Genomic DNA, 18,508 nt, shown 5'->3' with positions numbered 1-18,508 from the left:
GAAAGAAAGTTTCTACCATTCAACATATGGCATTGAAACACATTTGCGTATCTGTTTGACTGTCCACGGTAAGCTGCGTAAAACAAATTCCGATTTGGTTAAACAAATCTCTCTCTCTCTCTCTCTCTCTCCCTCTCTTAAGAATAATCCATATTGCTTACGATTTAAATCAGCCAAAGAAAAGAGTAATTCATCCAAATTTAAAAAAAAAAAAAGTGTGTTTACTTTGTCTGTTCTACGATAACCCCTGATCACGATGAAACATGAAACACAGTGTGTTTTCTCTGAGACTTAAGAAGCATGTCCATTGCTTAAAGTTAAAATTGATAAAGGCATCACTGCGGACAATACCGAACGACGCTAAACTGATACTATTTAGGTTTCAACTGAAACTAATATATTTATGTATTGCAAGAAATGTCTCTTATAATATATTTTGCTAAAATTAAATTTTGAAATTATTTATTTATTTGAAATTATGAATTTATTTATTTTATTTTATTTTATATTTTTGTTATTGTTCTCACATTGCGTTCGTACATTAACATTTTTTTATAATTTTTCATTGTGTTTAAATTAAAATAATTGAAGGGGTGGGTGGATTCCAAAAGAGCCTAAGTAGATTTTTGTCAATTTTGAAATACCGGTTTTGTTAAGTCCCATTTTAGTATCTCCGTATACTGAACTGGGTTCCACGCCAAAACTCCATAAATCAAATTAATTGTAGGCAAAAGAAAACAGCGTTGTCTTCCAAAATGTCCTTAGTCAACAGATTTTCTGAAGTTATTTTCTGTCTCGCGCCTAAAAACACTTATAAAACTCTTGCTATAGATAATTTCACCGTTATCTTACGAAAAATAGGTAATTACAGTTTTCTTTTATGTAGATTACTTTCATTTCACAGAAATAGATTGATGGAAACACACATACACACAAAAATCGTCTCCTGAAAAACTTACTTTTTTGACTTAGGCTCTTTTGGAATTGAACTCTTCAATTGTATTTTCTCGTTCGAACATGTCACAATGACGTCATATAGCGACGTAAACAGAGAAGAGTAGGAATAAAATTTAGTTAAATAGCTTGTGTTAATACGGTTGATTTAGATTTAATTTACCGAATTTTAATAAATTAAGTAGTCATTCTATTTTAGAATTACTTTTACTACATTTTAATAGTTTTTATATACAACGTATAAATTGACTGAGAAAAATTAATCAGAATGTAGAATTATTTCTTTATCGATTCTCGTATGTTTAAGTGGGCGCTGCCCTGTTTCCATATATGAAACCCCATTTAGTGGACGAAAAAGGCAATAGTTTTGGAGTAGGATTACTCTTTATGAAGAACAACGAGAATGTAAATTGTATCTAGTGCACTAAAAATTATATATTTTCTGCAATTTTATTCGGCCTCAAGAAAAAAGTATTGACAGTTTACGTATTTTTACAAGTTCTCTGATAGATTGCATTTCCAAGTTCAGCTATTTGTTCGAAATAAATAACTTAACACTGTGATTGTCATTTGCATTGAAAGCAAGTTTCGACATGTTTTAGAACCAGTTGACCAAAGACCAAATTAAGGTAATCAGATTACAATTCAGTTAAAATCAATGATTATTGTGCAGTTCCAAGTATCTTCCAAAGTTTAAATATGAAATGTGGATTTTCAATAAATCTGACAGTTTCACGATTTTAAATATAAGCAGCTAGTTCATTTCGCAGCCTTTCCACCATCCTTGACCATTATCTAACATTTGGTTCAATCCGTAATGTATTAAAGTTCCATCCGAAATACATGTAAAATACGAAGTTTTGCAATAAAAATCACGTCCCCGATTATATAATTTATTTGATAAGAAAATCTAAAGTAAAATGTATTGGAAATATTTAAACGTATTGTTTACCGTGTGTTACAGAATTATATTTCCAACGCAATTTTACGTTCTAGATTGTATGAAGGGGCAGCAAAATGGAATGAAATAGTCACTTCTTACGAGATTCTGAATACATTTTCTGTGTTATTCAATAGCTTTTTCTGAAAATTACGAACTAACATTTTATTTTCTTTGCGGTATAAACTACGACTTCGATTTCTGATCAATAGTGATAAGTATTTACTTAGAGGTTAAAGTGGTTTATATTTGTCTCATTTGTGTATAAATATTAAGTATTAATGAGAAAGAATTAATAATTTCTTTGTCGTAATGTAAATGTTGATAATTTTAATATGAAAGTAAAGGCATTTATAATTTATCGAACAACTGAATTAGGGATTAATTCAGTTTATTATAATGTATTCTTCGAAATAAATATACAATGATTTTATTTATTTAATATTTGGTCACTGCAAAGTATACCAGCACCGCTGACTAACACGAAATTTTGTAGATGATAAATATTCATCTGTTAAATATTCATCAGTAATTTCTGAAGCACTTTTATATAACAATGAATTATCCGCAAAGACACAGAATTGCGCTGTACCTTTTCTGGATTATTCAGCAATAATTGCTAATGTATTGAAAAGAATATTCATATGTGACAATCGATTTTATTTATTTCGAATCTCGACAAATATTGAATTATTATTGCCTGACATTTGTTGTTGAATACAGTAAACTGATGTTCTCTATCGTAACAGAAAAGTGCTATCGGAATAAACTGCTGATTTCGAATCAACTATTCAGTTATTTCAGTAGTATTGAATAAGATTAAGATCTATTGAATACTATGCACTATTTTAACGTAATATATATTTCTTTCCAAACAGCAATATAATGCACCATCAAGTATGAGCGTATCTTCAAAGTATACTGAATAATTAACTCGTATATTTGAAATTTAGTTCGTAATACTTACTTCACTTTTATTTCTTATTTATTTTATTTTTTTAAAATTATTAATTTTATTTTAGTTACATGCAACTATAATCCCTGAAAATACATTGTATTTCCTAGCTTTCGGCTTTCTCCTAGTAACCTGTTCATGCAGGATTAAAACAGGAGGATAAATAATAAAACATCAGGAAAATAAAAAGGAAGAACTCTTAAGGATAAAGTAATGCGAAAAATACCTTGCCTAAGAAGCCAGTCACACTTTCGAAAAGAATCTTATATATATATATATATATATATATATATATATATATATATAGATAGATAGATAGATAGATAGATAGATAGATAGATAGATAGATAGATATAGATATACATATATATTTTAATCTCCCGTGAACAAGGCTCTAGGGGAGAGCGCCGAAAGCTAGAAAATACACGATATTTTCAGGGATCACAATTACATATAGGTAAAATGATTGTTAAAAATCTTGAGCATATTGGTATATATTATTTATTTTATTTTTATTTATTTTGTGCCATTTGTACTTATGGTCGACAATACTGTATGTACTTCAAGAAGTGCACTCAGCAGTCGCTGCAAACTAGGGGATTAACTTGACAAGATGGTAACTACGTTAGAAGTGCTGATATTTACCCTGCTTGAGGAAGATAATATGTTAGTAGAGCATGCAAGTTAATAGGCGCTATGAAAATCAAATAATACGGAATCCCAGTCCAAAACACTCAGTGTCAAAAAAATAAGCCAAGTTCCGAACGAGTGCAAACAAGAAAAGTTATCAAACAGTCAAGGTAAGTAATGATATCGATCTTGCAATAAATCTTTTCATTCTGAAAGTATTTGAAGAACTTGGCCAACTAATTATGTTATCAATACAGCCAAATTCTTCAGCCATATAATATCCCACATAACTCTCTGTACTTTTTTTAAATTTTGGCGCCGTTTCTTCAAGATGGCAGCAATGTATATTTGAAATTTTTATATGTATGTATATTTTTAATATGTTGATTGGAAGAGTATTGGCTTCACTATAAGGCAGAAATCATTTTTGTGGGGCTTAGTTCTACTTTTTTTTTCTATTTCGATTCTACTAAAGGGATACTCTGGGAGGTTGATGGCGCTATGCTCCCCACATCCCCCAAGCACTGGTATTCGAAATGTTGAAGTTTTCTGGATATGTAAATGTTACCCATATCAATATGCAAATTATCGTATTTCTAGTCAGTCGTGAACATTACTCTTTTCAGTAAAGTGTCTAAGAAAAAAACATGTAAAAGATATTCAACAGCTGTTCAATTTTTCCATTAGTCAGCAGTAATGACCATTTGAAAATGATTATTTCGATCTCTTCCACAATTCACATGAAAAATGTAGTTTCGATGGCTTCATATCACAACCTCTCATGAACCGCACCACTTAAGCTTTAGGAGACACAGGGACTTACTGATAGAGCGCTCACCTTTCGTGCGTGGGGTTCTTCATTCCATTCAGGCTCGTGCCATGTGGGCTTTGTCGTGGATAAGTACCATGTGCGTGGGTTTTCCCAGAGTCTGAAAATACGTTTTCAGAAGAATTTTAAAATCTTCAGGTACCCCTTACTTGTAGGGCCCTGGAGCGATCGCTGAGCCCTTCATACGGGCCTGCTCGTAACTGTTGTAATATGGTGTTGCTGACATTATTATAGTTATAGTTCGGAGCCATGTCTTGTTGAAATTGATCATTATAGCCTATATAAAGGGTAGTCTGGAGGACTAATGCCGCTGTTTGGCACCATTAGCTGTGATATTCGAAATGTTGGAATTTTCTGGAGATGTACATGTTATTCCCTATCAATGTGCGAAATTTCGCACTTGTAGCTATTCAGTTACATACCAACATTAATGACAGTGATTGAGCGAGTCAGCCAGCCAGAAACCACGAAAAACATTTTGAGGAGGTTTATATCTCAATTCACGATGGTCCCCACATGTTAATATTTGGTATTTTTGTACAACATATCATTACTAGTAACTATGTGTAATTCTTTACGGCTTTAGAAAATATGTCGTTTGTTGTAAATCTGATGGAGCTCACTCTATCTATATATTTTTTTATTTTATTTTTTATTTCTCCTAACAGTGATGCACATACTACTTACATAGAGCAATGTTTGAATGCATTGACCGCTTTCATCCTAAACTCTAAATAAAAGCAAATGTCATCAAGGAAGTAACGGTCATGTTTGTTCATATAATTCAAGCGAAGAGTATCATATCTGCTATTGAAGAAGAGTTGAAGGTATCCATTTCCAAGTTGACTATATTTTATGATAGGGCCGCGGACCCCGCAGTGGCTCAGTAGTAGAGCGTTCACCTCTGGTGCTTGGGGTCCCGGGTTCAAACCCTGCTGTCGCCAAGTGAACTTTGTGGTGGACAAACACCGTATACATGGGTCTCCTCGGGGGTTCTCCCGTTTCCTCCCACTTTCTTCATTCCACCATTTCATTCATTACTCATCATCACTGTCTTCTTTAGCCTAGCCGGCATAATCGTGGGACGTAAAACTCAAAAATTTCATATATTTTATGACGAAGAGTCAGAGAATGGACTTTTCGTAGAAACACAGCGACATCAAGGACTTCTGAAAGCAACAATAGTTTATTTGCAAGAAACTAAAGATTGGTCAACATTTGACTTTTGATATTCCTAAAATTTCCCCCATCCTTATCAAGTTATTATTGACGATTTGCGTATTCGTACCTCCATGAGAGAAACTTTTCAAAGCCCAAAATTATATATATAAAAAATAGCTGCGTTCTGGTACGAAACAATCATAAGTCACATTTAGTGGATCTTTCTATTACCTCTGAAAATGAAATCGGTAAACAGGTTTTATTATTATTATTATTATTATTATTATTATTATTATTATTATTATTATTATTATTATTATTATTATTATTATTATTATTATTATTATTATTATTAAAAGATAAGTGACAAGTGTGTAGATTTGAAGACCAAGAAGGGAAATCTCTACGGTTTGTATAAAGTACTAAAAACATACGTGACCTCGTAAGGCAAGAAGTCCATTGAAGTTCAGATTTTACTTTACTAATATTTTCTATCCTTTTTATGGGCTGGATGTTGCATAAGAACATAAGCAAAAACCAAAGACTGTTTCCGAAAAGTGAAACTCCAATTTGTGTAAGGCTTCCAACTGATCCTCTATTTTACATTATTGTGTATTAAAAGTTATTATAATGAATCAAATTATAAAAGGTAGGAGTTAATGAGATTTTATTGTTATTATTCGTATTTTCTATATAAAAAAAGGGCACTACCCAAATTATTGCTCTCTGTGTAATATATATATATATCCCATTTTGCTTTTATATTTATATAGCATATACTAATTAAACATAACTTTCTTACAAGGCTGTCTAATTCTTTATTATAAATTAACGAGAAATGTTACAGTTTCGGAAGTATATCACTTCCTTCTTCAGACTACTATTCCAACTGAAATCATAGATAACATAACATAATTTGTTATCTCTACCAATCAAGGAAAAAAATGAAAAAAAAAAAATAAAGAATTAGACAGCCTTGTAAGAAAGTTATGTTAAATTTGTGTTTAAGATAGACACAAGGCCTTTTTTATAAAAATAGCATATACTAAATAAGGAACCTTTATTATGTTTTTACTTACCCATAAATCTTCATTATTACTATACAATTAAAATGAATGCATGCTAAAATCTTAATATACTGAATTATTGGGTTAAATACATGCTAAACTAACTGCACACTACAGCAAGAACAAGAGGAATTGAAAAAAAAAATGTACTAAAATTGATTTGCGCCGAAATATAAACCAACACGCATACTGTTACAACAACAACAGACCCACGCAGTAAGAACCATGCATTTTGCAAATGATGTTAGTAACTCTCCAAACCAAACTAATCTGATGGGCTAGTCCCCTCTAATTTATCCATTGTTGTAAAAATTTTAAATTGCAATAAAACATTCGGATTCCCTTATACAAAACTTTATTTTTCTACTTTTATTTTATTCATTTCTTTTGCTTCACTACCTGTTTCAGCTTCCCTTCTTAATTCGTAAATTAAGTCCCTTCCCTAAAGTTTCTTGCAACTCTCTAAAAAGTACTTAAAAAAGTAACGCTATTTAAAAATTTACTTAATTTAAGACTTATACTCCTGTGTGCCACTTTACAGCTGGCAATTGATTGAATATTACTTGCTAGGAATACATACTATGTGCTTGCACTGGGCTTCCTCTTCCCTCTGTAGGTGTTAAAATGACATCGCCACGCCGGGACGGCTGTTCGGCTTTATTCCTCCAATGAGGAATCATGCCTGAAATGTTTTCGGAATAACTCCTGGCGGATTTAATCCCCCGCTTCTCTCTGTTAATAACTCGCCTCGTACGGATTTTCTCATCCGTTTGGATTTTATCGCGGGTTGGCGGAGAATCCGAGGACACTGGCTGATCTTGATATGGCGCTGAAACAGATAAACAGAAATACTGATACTTGATGATAAGACCAAAATATAATCAAATAAAAAAAGGGAAAAATACATTATGCCTCATGTAGACATTAAACATGATCTGGATTTAAACTCCAACTGCCTGAAAAAAAAAAAACTGCGAAAGACTTTCAAAATTTGCTAAAATATTGATTTTTTATTTCGCAAAAACTACTTACGTTAACATACAATTGCATAAATCTACACTGCTTAGTTTACAACCACAACCAACTAAAAGTGCTTCTGGAAATAGTAAGGATGGATATAGTTCCAGAGGTATAGCCTAATAATTCAAACAGGTACGAAATAAAATGTTAATCAATAATTCTAAAATACCAAAATAAATTTTCTGATTCGCGAAAAAATGCAAAAGCTTTCGAAAACTTCAGCTTAAGTCCTGTATATGAAAATCAAGTTAACTCCATCTTTTTCGCTTACATACGTAAAGAACACACAACAAATGAGTTTAGACAAATTTACAGGATACAAATTACGGCTAAAAAAAGAACTACAAAATTAGCTTCAATTTTGACATGTTTTGAGCTACTCGATTTGTAATGATAGAATATGTGAGAATATGTCTGGATATACTGTAACATAAGAACAGCTACAATTAGAAGATTTTCAGTTGTTACAAACAACGAAAAGAGGACAAAATTCTAGATAGCACCTGTATTTACTTCGCTGCTCCCAGCATGTAACTTGGCGTGGACAAAGATCAACATTGGTAGGCAGAATAGAATGATTCATCTACGCCAGTTGGATCGTTGTTTAAGCGTAATTTGTTCAAAGATAAACAAGAGTTTGTGTTTATCTTAAATGTATTTTTTATTATTATTTTAACGTTTTCTTTTTTAATAAGTTAGTTGGGTGAACTATTAATTGAAAATAAGTTTTAAGAAGTAAATAAAAGCAATTCATTTTAATGCTTTACAAATATACCAAAATTGAGCCTTCAGCAGAATATGCTAAGGATGATGCCGAACGTCCATATATGCACTAGAACTGTCATTAGAAAATATAATAATTGGAAACTAGTGAGTTTTGAGTTTCACATTATGAAACTACTGTAGACTTTCAAACTGTAGGGATTGAACAACGAAACCGGAAGTGATAAATTTTAAGGTTTTAATAGAGTGACGAGAACTAAGATGGAATCTATTTTTTAGATGCTTAATCCATGTCAAAATCATTTCATGCTATCTCTTACCATTTTGGCTCTATGAAGATCAATGCTGAAATCACTTCCGATTTCAATAGGAGAGTAAAAGATCACATAGATCCTGTTTTTGAAACACTGTATCCATATTATACGTATATATAACCTGTTTATCGCTATAGATATCCTCTTTTGATTTGATAACTATCAATAGACAGATGGACGGATAGATTCGTTTTGTACTTTCCATACACACTTATGAATATAATAATTTGGAAGTACAGATATTAATTTTTGATGATACATTAGTGCCAGTAGTATTTAATATTATAACTTTCTTAAATAATTAATTTCTCACTGTTATTGAAACTGTTACGACTTTTAAAATTTTAATAAATAAGCATATACTCTGGTCAGAAAAATATTAATTATTTAAGTAATAGTTCCAGAGTCAAGATGGATGAAGTTATATTACTTTCTGTACTAAAATTATGAGACATTTAATGGTGGTAGTTCCCTGTTTCATCTTTCGTTTCCGAAAAAAATCTGTCCCTAGATCACAAATTTCTTTCTATAAAATTCTATTACAAATGTGTATTTTTCATTGTTTTACTTTGTATACTATACACAAAGGCGACAGAAAATCTTATTCAAATGGGGTCTTAATTCAACTTCTCCATAAGTACCTTTACTTATTACTGCCATTCAGAATAGGGAGGAAATTGGTACAAGAAACGTCTATGAAAAGCTATGCTTTTATCTATCTGTCAATTTATTTTACTCGTTTTCGAAAATGTCATATATCTTTTAGATATCATACACTAAACTTGGCTTATTTAAACTAAACGAATCTTCAAAAGCTTAAATTTTTATGTCTCCCAATTGTGTAATAAATAAAACCGGACAATGCTTCCTTCTTTATCACTGTATTTATTATTTTTACACGGTGAAAAGTCCAAGCAGTGGACACTATTGATGTTCCAATAAACAATTTAATCTTATTTAGCGAGTGTGTTGTAACTTAATGATAAAATAATAATAAAAAAATTCTAGAAATAAATAATCATGATTGAAAGGAACTATCACAGGATTATTTCCGCAAAAAGCACATTCTGTATTTACATAACAAAATACAAACAAAATCAATAAAAATATTTATTTCGACGCTTAACGTCTCTGTATTTGTAAGCGGGTATCTTCTTGCCAATTTATTAAATCACCAAAAATAATTAATTAAAATAAAATAAAGTAGTACTTTAATGTGACTAAATAATAACAGAGACTGCATAAACGCTGATTAACGAAGATTGTATTTCCAAAATTATCAACACTGCACAATTAACATATTATATACTAAAGCTACTTACAATTACTGTCGGGTATAGGACACGCTTCCGATGCAGGGGGCCGTGAGTCGTCGGATAAATGTACAATGGGTTCAGTCTCCTGAGGTACATCCCGCGTGGGGAAAACGTCCCCTTCCTCTTCTGGACTAGGGAGCCACTGGCACGAGTCCTGATGACGGAGAATCGGTTCTGTGTGGCAACTGTTGAACCGAGGGCGAAGCAACAGCTTTTCATGAGGAGTTTGTGCTAAACAGGAAATAACACAAAGATACATATAAATACGATACTAAATTTTATACGTGAATATAACAAAATATTTTTATTTTAATTATGATTTAGAGCTTCTAAACCTAAAGCTAGAGATACTTCTAACAACTGTCAGGTAAACGAACAGAAATTTTCAAATAGCCAACAGAAGTTTACATCACCGCTCTACATATTTCCATATCAATAACTTCGTGAGAAAAGAGCCGAAAGCTTTGGATAAATAAATAATAATAAATACGTTTTTACATCACAGAAAAGTACGCAAATTCGCTCACTTCCTTCCAAGTTGTTCGTAAGAGAATACGAAGAGGAAGTGCGAACCTTTGATCTTGACTGTATGTATCTGGTGTTTAATTATATTTGTGTTAGTGCTTAAATCTCTCAGAGATTGCTTGTTATAATACAGCACTTTACTTTTTTTTAAGTTAAATTGAAGAATATGCATAAATATATTCATTACGTACATGCTAGTATTTTTGTTTTTCTCTGTCCGTTAGCAATGACATTACCAAAATTCTGCGTCTGTTTATGGTAGGAACTAAACCACATCAAGTTGGTAACTGTTTTATCACTCTGTCCAGTAGCTGGATACATTTTGGACAAACCTTGTACGCATAGAAGCATACTGAAAAAAGTTGTCATCCCTCTAGAATTAACATTAATCCGTTTTTATCGTTATAAATAACGTTTTACTAACATGTAACTAAATGAATAGTCATAATGTCTTATGACCATTATAGTTAACTGGAGTGAGCATGTCAACCAGTTGTATGGAAACAGACTGTTAACATGGGTCGACGCAAAGATGTAGCAGAATGGCAAAATGGGGCCACTGAGTTTAGGCGTGCTCATGGGCAGACATTCAGTAAAGTTGCCCATTTTTTTTTTTTTTTTTTTTTTTTTTTTTTTTTTTTTTTATATGTACCGAAGCAGACTACAAGGAGTGGTCTAGCACGTATGTGAATGCGAAACGGCAGCAGAACCGTCGTCCCAAAGAGATTCAAATCCACACAGACTGCCGACAAATTTACATCTGGTCAAGGAAAGTCTTTCCCAAACCCGACAAGAATTGCTATAGTCCGTGAATGCAGTTACTGTATATCCCAATAATTCTCCGAAAACACATTGCGAAGCGAATTTCATTCAATGGTTCAGAGTACCAGAAATCATTTTCACTACAGTGCATAAAACTGCACGTCTTCAATGGACTTATATTTTTATTTTTATCAGTTAATCACCCCATGATTATGCCCTTCAGGCTAAAAGAGATGGTTGATAAATGAAAGTGAGTGATCGTGAAATTAATTTTTTTGTGCTCTCCCACCAGGAATCGAACCCAGGACCACGTAGACCAAAGGCATATGCGCTAACCATTAGACCAGCGAAGAAGGCACGTCTTCAATGGATTCAAGGATACAAACATTGGACCGTAGAAGTAGGGAAACGTATAGTGTGATCTAACAGATCGTATTTTTGTTTGTACTCCAGTGACGCACAGCATGAAGTGCATCGTAAACCCAATAAGGAATTTCATTAGCAGTGTGTGTGCTTTAAGCTGGAGGAAATTCTGTGATGGTGTGGTGGTGTTTTATGTACTATTACTTAGGCCCACCCACGCAGGTGAATTTGAATATAAACCAGCATGTTTCTTTAGAGATTCTCAATGATAAGGTGTTGTGATTTTTCCAGTATCTTCATGATTGATATCCAGTGACCACGCTCATTTTTTCGAGATAACAAGTGTAGTGTTCATAGGGATGAACGATTTATATGGTTTGGCAAACATTCGGGCGCACTGTCATACCTGGTCTGGCTTGCAGAATCCCCAAATTTAAATCTAACTGAAAATCTATGGGACTATTTTAAGCAGTACGTGAAACGCAGAAATAGTGTTTTACTAATTTTCAGGAATTACGGATCTCTTAGTACACAAATCAGGGATGCAAATAAGGAACAAAATTTTACTAGCCCAAGAAAAAAGCTACTTGCCCACATCCCACAATAGAAATCATTTACTTACCTTCGGTATTTTACTAGTGATATTAAAAGTTCGCCCGCACCGATGAACCACTCGCCCCGGGCGAGTGGATATTTGCATCCCTGACATAAATGAATTCACATCGATGTGGCATACTTAATTTTATATAACCACCTTGTGGTGTCACGTCCAAACAGAGTCCAAATAAAAGAGTAGACCCAAGGCAATATCACCCGGTACTAAGGTCAATTATACGGGATGACTAATTTTTTGTTTAGTGTGTTCGTGTACAATTGAATAAGCAATGACTTTTCATTCTCTACATGACATGCTGCAATATATATATATATATATATATATATATATATATATATATATATATATATATATATATATATATATATATCTTTCTTTCTAACTTAAGTCAATTAATTACATTATATGTAACAAGTTAATAACATACTATAATTTATATATAGACCTATAGTTACTTATACAAATCAATAAATAAAGCAACAGAAAATCAACCTAACTACACTCACACTAATGTTAGAACAAAGGTAAACATTTTAATAATGACGTACTATTAATGGAAAATCATAATAAAGTTAGTACATATTTCTTTAGCAATCCATCAATTAGTATTCAGATGTCAGTTGTTGTGTGGCGGAAATGCAATTCCGTAGATCCCTCTACTGCTGATAGCGCGTAGGTATTATAGCATCGAGAAAGGTTTAGGGTTTAGTAATACTAGAACTTGCAAAAGGTCTAAGAATAGCCTACTTCGACACTGAATTTAATTGGATAAAATTTTACATCAAGAAGTAAAGGCAATTTTAATTTTAGAAAAGTAAACTAGCTCTATGTAAATTAAAATTTCTAACTCTATGAATATGTTCAGGATCGGAAATTAAAATCTTTGGAAATGGAAAATTTGGACACCATATTACTAACCCTAATGTAAAGCTGGTGGAGTGTTAGGCAGTTAGCGAAACGCCTTCTCGTTCAATTAGTATACTCACGTTTACTTACCAACCGCAGAACATTAATAACTTTAAAGCATGTTGGTGTCACAATGTCTTCCGACTTCTACATATTTCAATGTTCGATTCTTTTTTAATGTCTCTTTTTAAGTTATCACAACGTACATTATCATCATAGATATAATTTTCACAAACACTTCACTCCCTTACCATCTCCTTTCTTGGCACTATTACAGTTTGCGCACGCGGCACCACTGGTTAATTTACAAAAGCATTTTACTTCATTAGAGTCTAAAGCATGAAAATCGTTTGAAAAATGCATCCACACACACATATACATATATATAACTCATACAATTATAACATCAGTGTTCTGCTCACACGAAGATAAAAGGTCATTGTTCGAATCATTACTCACAGTTCTGATGAAAAAATTGTAAAAGATTGAATTCTTAAATATGCTAAATAAGATATTTATTATTTGCGTTAAAGTGTTGAATTAAATGTTAATTAAGGTAAATCAAATTAAAGTAAAAACATAATTAGCACATAACATACTTAAAGCACACAAAATACATAGAAAGGAGAATATTAAGAAATTTGGCAGCGAGATCCAGTTATTTATGTTACGAATGTACGCTACTATAGACTACTAAAGGCAATAAGTATTCTTATATTGCTCTATTATTTCATTATGCATTTTTTTTTAAATGTAACCACAACGTAACAATAAACAATTGTCTGGAAAACATACCTATTTTCCAAAACACATAGCATAAGTCAGACGCAATTTTATTAAATTTTAGTATTTTTTCTATCATAAACGAGAAGTTTAACTAAATAAGTATGCTATAAATTATTTTCCATATCTCGGAAAACCTTCTCTTCTGAAAAAATCTATATACGTTTAAAAAAAAACTTTTCATTGAAAAAACAAAAAATAAACTACAGAAAACATTAATAGTTCGTATTAGCAAGTATCGACATTTTTTTAAGGATTTCAACCTATTCTTTTACTCATATGCACAATTTAACATGAAATAGGTTACTTTGACTTTCCTTGAAAACTTTAAATCTAAATTGATCATAGGGTCTTACTACTTCCTTACCTTTTCTATTATTTTTATTATTAACTCCATTCTGAAATGATTGTTAAGAAATCTTAATTCCATTTAGAAAATAAGAATGACGCAGTTTCTCTATTACTTTTCGTCAGAATATTAACGCATTTCAGGACCGTTTTGTACACGTAATGTCAATCTGGTTTCACAGGGAGATTCCCCCTATATTTTTCTCAAATGCGAGATACGTAGATTAACGAGAAACGTTTCTCAATGGTGAATCGGATTTAGATTATGTGAAAAGTGTGTTAGGTGTTACTTTTTGTAAAGTTGTACAGATTAAAAACCATAAAGAACAAAGATATAACAAAATATGACTTGCGGACCATGAATACATATAACGATAAAGTTTAAAGGGGAAATAAAAAAAATCATGTACGATACGAACAATCAATGACATGGCGTTGGAGACAAAACATACTTTATAATCACATTATCATAAATTTTGAGTAATGTAGCGCTATCAACTCAACAGCAACTTGTTTCCAAATGACCCTTCAACTAGTTACTGTACATTCAGAATACCTAAATAATGATGAATATAAAATATGTCATATACGAAGTAGGGATGGCCATTTCCGGAAAAAGAGTTTTCCGGTTTCCGGAAATCACATTTTCCGTTTTCCGTTCTTCCGGAAAATTTTCCGTTTCCGTTTTTCCGGAAAATTTTCCGTTTTCCGATTTTCCGGAAAATTTTCCGTTTCCGATTTTCCGAAAAATTTTCCGTCTTCCAATTTTCCGAAAAATTTTCCGTCTTCCGATTTTCCGGAAAATTTTCCGTTTCGTTTTTCCGGAAAATTTTCCGTCTTCCGATTTTCCGGTTTCCGGAAAAATATTTTCCGTTTTCCGTTTTTCCGGAAAATGTGGCCATCCCTAATACGAAGCAGTAATGTATGCACTGCTTATGATAGGAAGGCCAGGGAACGTGACCAACCAATATACCAGGGAATAACGAAACTAATGAGATTTTTTTTGTAATTAATTTAGTTTTTCTTCTTAAAAAAAGGACAAGTAAACAATCATTTGTTGGGTTTCCTGAGAAAGAACAGAAAGAAAAAAAACTATCAGAAGAACAATGATAAGAAAAGCTAATACTTCTAAATGGTTTGTAACTGTAGGTAAACGGTGAATTAGCAATATTTGCTACTATCAGCTATTCCAGAAAGAATTTTTAACTTGGGCTCCTTCACAATTAAGTACAGCTGATAACTGATCAATCGCGCCATGGCTTAAAAAAAAGTCGAACTATCGAAATGTGATTAAAGTAAACTAGAGAAAAGACCTGGGTGAGTTTGTCCCACTCAATATCTTGATAAGAAAGAACTTGTAGTTTGAACCAATAACACAGCCTACATGTTGAGTAAATTACATCAAGAGTTTTTTTTTTAATTTTAATTTTTATTATTAATATTTTTTTTAACAATTTAAACACCGTACTGAATAATATAGGTTTAAGCTTCGAAAGTTTCAGTCATAAGTAATATTACACAAGGCTGAAGTTAATCATATAAGGCTATTTAATGATCGTGTAATTAAGCATCAAATTGTTCCTTTCAATACCATATTAGACGCGTTAGAACCAGTAATGGTTGTCTGCTCACTTATGAAACTCATAAAATCCTAATAATAATTTTTAAAAAAACACTAATGAAATACCTGTAGTGTGTAAAATGTATAATGATCGCTTAACACTATATGTAGTTAAATTTGGATATTTTAATACATGGTTTAAGGACACTGCAGTCTGATACTAGATGTTTACTTTTCAAATAGTGTTAATTGCGATATTAAATTTTATATTCTCAGATTATAGTGTACAACAATATCATAATCCCATCATAAGCCTTGGACGTTCAAATAAATAATAATTTTTAAAAAGCCGTTTATACTTCCTTCAATGATTATTTTTAATCTATGTATACTATCCATCATGCTATCCATCTGTAAACTACTATAGTATTCGCGCTGAGTCGTGAAGCGTGGGCTTTAAACCAATCATAGAAATATTTTGCTTGAGCTCCAACACATCGGAAAACTTCGGTACAATTCGTGGAGCCACTTCCCGAGCGCACACTTGGGGAAACGTCGAACAGCTGAATTCGCCAACTATGTTGCCAAACTTTGAAGACATAGTAAACGAGTATGTAAAAAAGGCATTTAAAAATTACCAATAATAACACTGCACAATAATAATTACTGTAACAGCTATTCTAAAATGGAAACAATAGCACAAATACTAACAACGAAAATCTAACGCAATAAAAAAATAATTAACAAAACGGAATTTGGCGCCAATCCGACAACCCTGTACTCTCGGGAGATGTTTTCCGTGTAACGCGAGAGAAGACACTGACAAAATTTGATGGGTGGGGGTTGACGACTGGAACACACCCTCGCGTTCTATTGGGTGGCGAAATCGGTAGATCTAGGTCAAGCTTCATGACTCGGCGCGAGTACTATAGCATCAATTACCCGCTTCGCTGGGTTAAATTAAGAAAAAAATAGTAATATGCTTCGTTAGTCAGTTGCTCCTTGATATTGGTCATTTTCGATGATTTTTATATATCCCCTCTCCGCCCCCATATTGCAGGCCACAGCATCGGAAGTGTCATTGTTCATCTCAGCGACCCGAAAAGTATGAATTCGACACTGATATTGGTCATTTTGAATATATATATATATATATATATATATATATATATATATATATATATATATATATATATATATATACCCCTCCCCCACAATTTTTGCGGAGCTAAATTTGGATTCAAATTGCACCAGAAGTGTCACTGTTCATCTCAGCGACCTCAAAAACTATAGATTCGACATTAATATCGGTCATTTTTGATCATTTGTAAATGGCTTTCCCCTTCTTTAAGTTATATCGTCAAAGTGATATGACAAAAATCATCTCATGTTCGAACTTAATCTAGATTGAAAATTTGATCGAGATCGGTCCGGTGGTTCAAGAGCTATTAAGTTGTATTTATTTTTATATATCTCCCCCTCCTACCTCCTCCCCTAAGTTCTATCGTCAAAGTGAATAGATAAATCCCAACCCAGCCCCGAACTTCATCTATGTTGAAAATTTAATCATGATCGGTCAGAGGGTTGAAGAGTGAAGTCACATAGACACTTTTATTTTTTACATATATATCTTCGTCTCCCCCGCCCCATGCTGCGCCGTCAAAGTTAAATGATAAAAATTATCATAAGCCCGAACGTCATCTATGTTGAAAATTTGATCGTGATCGGTTGGCTGGTTCAAGAGTTATTAAGTTTTATTTATTTTTATATATCTGTCTCATCCTCTTCCTCTCCTCAAAGGTCTACCGTCAAAGTGATGATAAAAACCACCCCAGGTCCAAACTTCATCCATATTGAAAATTTGATTAAGATCGATCTGTGGTTAAAGTTTGATGAAGTCACAAAGATGGTCACTTTTATTTTTATTCATTTTACATATATCTCCCCCCTCTCCCTCACCTAGGTTCCATCGTAAAAGTGAAATAACGAAAACATCCTAGGCCCGAACCTTATCTATGTTGAAAGTTTGATCAAGATAGGTCTAGTGGCTCAAGAGTTACTAAGTTTCATTTATTTTTATAGATTTCTCCCCTCCTCTAAGCTCTGCCGTTAAAGTGATATGATAAAAAAAAAAAAAACAGCTTTAGGTCCGAACCTCATCTATGTTGAATTTTTTCTTGAAGATCGGTCGGGTGGTTTAAGCGTGATGAAGTCACATATATGGTAACTTTTATTTATGGTAAGCTTGATCTTCCTGATCCGCTTTTAATTCCAAATTTCTTAAATTAGCATTGACCATGGTATAGTGACCGAAAGTTTTTTTTTTTTCGTTTTTCAGAAAGTTGACTGGTGTCCCCAGAAAAATACAATTTCAATTAATATTATATTGGCCCGCTTCTTTTTCGTAGCTCTTCTAAAAAAATAGTTTGCCCATCACTGCAAAACAGCAGTGGTTCCCAACCATGTGTCGCGCAGTTCTATAGGGTGTGTCGTGAAATTTTAGTAATCAATTAGTTAGAATCAATTTTGAGATAGGCTGTACCAGTCAACACCTCCAAAGCCAACTCTACAGATCAGTCTTTCACTATTATCAGAGGCGTACGCAAGGAGTGTTTCAGGATTTTAACCTCCTTAAGCAAGATATTACAGAAAAATAAACATTTACTATATATATGGAATCTTTTGATTGTTTTCCCACAAGCTAACCTTGCTTCCAGATTTACCAATTTACAGGA

The 18,508-nt window shown here is 32.6% G+C and overlaps 1 protein-coding gene across 4 annotated transcripts in view; it reads right to left on the bottom strand.

The window, feature by feature from the left end:
* Window positions 1-18,508, bottom strand: part of osp (myosin phosphatase Rho interacting protein outspread) — a 255,383-nt gene that overhangs the window by 117,861 nt on the left and 119,014 nt on the right. For all 4 annotated transcript variants that reach the window (XM_081751269.1, XM_081751271.1, XM_081751270.1 and 1 more), the window contains exons 5-6: window positions 9,916-10,140; window positions 7,117-7,365 (exon numbers count right to left, since the gene is read on the bottom strand). In XM_081751269.1, the coding sequence (XP_081607395.1) occupies window positions 7,117-7,365; window positions 9,916-10,140 (474 nt within the window). The remainder of the gene's footprint in view (window positions 1-7,116; window positions 7,366-9,915; window positions 10,141-18,508) is intronic.

This window comes from Thermobia domestica, chromosome 3 (assembly GCF_964235325.1).
Source record: "Thermobia domestica chromosome 3, izTheDome1.hap1.1, whole genome shotgun sequence".
Classification (NCBI taxonomy): domain Eukaryota; kingdom Metazoa; phylum Arthropoda; class Insecta; order Zygentoma; family Lepismatidae; genus Thermobia; species Thermobia domestica.
Note: the sequence above shows the minus strand (reverse complement) of the source record. Positions and strands in the feature narration are given on the sequence as shown.